The sequence below is a fragment of the Ascaphus truei genome, chromosome 4 (genome assembly GCF_040206685.1).
Source record: "Ascaphus truei isolate aAscTru1 chromosome 4, aAscTru1.hap1, whole genome shotgun sequence".
NCBI lineage: Eukaryota > Metazoa > Chordata > Amphibia > Anura > Ascaphidae > Ascaphus > Ascaphus truei.
Genome location: NC_134486.1, coordinates 185722175 through 185724542, shown reverse-complemented (window position 1 = coordinate 185724542; position 2368 = coordinate 185722175). Strand labels below are relative to the sequence as shown.

The 2368-nt window shown below is 39.5% G+C and overlaps 1 protein-coding gene across 1 annotated transcript; it reads left to right on the top strand.

Moving 5' to 3' along the window:
• The first annotated feature begins 433 nt into the window (after positions 1–433).
• LOC142492028 (uncharacterized) lies at positions 434–2108 on the top strand. Its single transcript, XM_075594770.1, has 3 exons — positions 434–607; positions 973–1698; positions 1861–2108. The coding sequence occupies exons 1-3, from the start codon at positions 511–513 to the stop codon at positions 2037–2039; spliced, it is 1002 nt and encodes a 333-aa protein (XP_075450885.1). The 5' UTR covers positions 434–510; the 3' UTR covers positions 2040–2108.
• The last annotated feature ends 260 nt before the right edge of the window (positions 2109–2368 follow it).

Below are 2368 nucleotides of genomic sequence, written 5' to 3'. Positions count from 1 at the left end.
AATAAACTTGGCCGCAGCAGTACGTCACACATTAGTTCACTCATATCTATAGTTGAACTACTATCAACGACACATTATCACACACTGCATGTGTTGTCTTGTTGAGTCACAGCCACATTCATGTGTGCCACATCTTATATTAATGTACCACACATATCCTCTACCAAAAACAACACTTTTTGCAATATGACCACCTTCATGATAACCATTGTGAATGGTCATCTCATGATAGTTATGTACATTATGATACTGATATCACTACACAACATATGATTTTTATGTACAAATTTTATCTATTTATCCTCACGCATTACTGCAGAAACATAGTATGTTTTATGTTAGGGAACTCAAAAGTTCTAAGTACACAGGCATGTACATTGTTATTACAACTATTTATGTTCACTTTCACACACACATTTTGGGTTAAGGAACTGATGCTGTTACGTACTCATAAATACAGAACATACAATAACTGTTTGTTCAATATTTACACATGTAAATGTAAAACTTATGTTATTGTTATATATAGTTGCCCCTGAAGGACATGTGTCACCTGAGAGGGAACAAGTGTCTTCACCTGGGTCAGCCAGCTCAACACACCTAGAAGGTGAGTGTATCAGTTGGTGGCCATATAATATGTGCTCTTCTATATGTTATGTTGTCATGTTCATTATTTGTTTTGCACATCTTCTTTAAATACGATTACTTAGTGTATGTGAAAATGAAGTGTAAGGCAACATGTATTGTGTTAGTGATGTTAACTATCATGTAGGAGTTGTGAGTTTACAGCAAGTTTTCATTCACTCATATTTCATACTGAGTCCAAACATTATTCTTAATTCAAGGTAGTTTTTAATGTGAGGTTATAAAACGTATGGAAACATGTTAGTTGTTACTTTTGACACAGTAGAATTACATAGTAACACAGCAGAGATTAACATGCCATTTAATAATGTGTACATTTATTTGTAGAACATGATGAAGAGGATTATGATGATTATGATGATGATGATGATGATGATGCCGCCGCCGCCGCCATAGACACACAAATACAAGCAAGTGACCATGAAGAGGTTCCAATTGAAACTGTTTTACCGCCAAAACGTCCAGCAAATACCACATATGATGCAATTGTAGCTTCTGAGGGAAAAATTGTGGAAGCAGAAAATCGTCGCCATTCTGACCTGATGACAGTGCTGGAAAGGATGATTGCACTGCAGGAAGAAACAGTTTCACAATTGGCACATCTCCACAGAGTCTTCATTGAAGTGCCTAAACAGTTGCAAAAAATCAACACCTCATTCGAAGCATTAGTTGTTCAGCAAACACAAGCTAATTACTGGAGAATGACTAATGTACCACAATTCAACACCTCACAGGCAGGATCTGTTCATGCTGGCCAGTTTTCACCACATTCATCTGATCTTCATTCACCAGGTCCGAATGTTACCGGTCAAGTAGCAGACATTGCTGTGCAGGTTCCTGATGACATCCTACCGCTGCCATCTGTACAAATTCAGCAGCAGACACCTACAAAGGAGGCGACAAAAACAAAACAAGACACACATGAAACAGACCAACCATCACTTGTGCAGTGTCTACCAACTTGCTCACATGTGTCAGTGGGCACAAGCCCTGTCCGTGAACAGTCACTACCCAAAAGCCCTGTAGGTGAGTCACTGCCCAAAAGCCCTGTAGGTGAATCGCTGCCCAAAAGCCCTGTAGGTGAATCGCTGCCCAAAAGCCCTGTAGGTGAATCACTGCCCAAAAGCCCTGTAGGTGAATCACTGCCCAAAAGCCCTGTAGGTGAATCACTGCCCAAAAGCCCTGTAGGTGAGTCACTGCCCAAAAGCCCTGTAGGTGAATCACTGCCCAAAAGCCCTGTAGGTGAGTCACTGGCCACAAGCCCTGCCCGTGAAGTGCCAGAGGCCACTCAAAGTGGCTCTGTTGTGCCTAAAGTTGGTGGCAAAAGAAAAAGGAAAATTCAAGAGACAACAAGCAGGCCTGTTACTCGCTCGCAAAAGGAACAAAAAAAATAAATGTTATAATTCACAAAATATGTCTTTGGCCTTGTTTTGTTGACTTCAGATTATCTAATTACTATTGTATGTATGCTGAAGACTGTGTTGTTTCCAAACTTTCAAGTATGTTCTTGTACACGTGAAGTTTTGGAAATGTTAACACTCCTAATTAATGAATAGTGTTATAAATATTGATGTATTAATCGTCTGTTCAGTAATGGTCCACCAGGAGCCAGTTGCTAAGTTTAGAGAAGCTGCCATTGACTTTGCAGCAAAACATTGCATTTGGGTGTGTTAATTGATGTAATCATTGCATGTGCATATTATTTTCATGCAATTATAAAAGC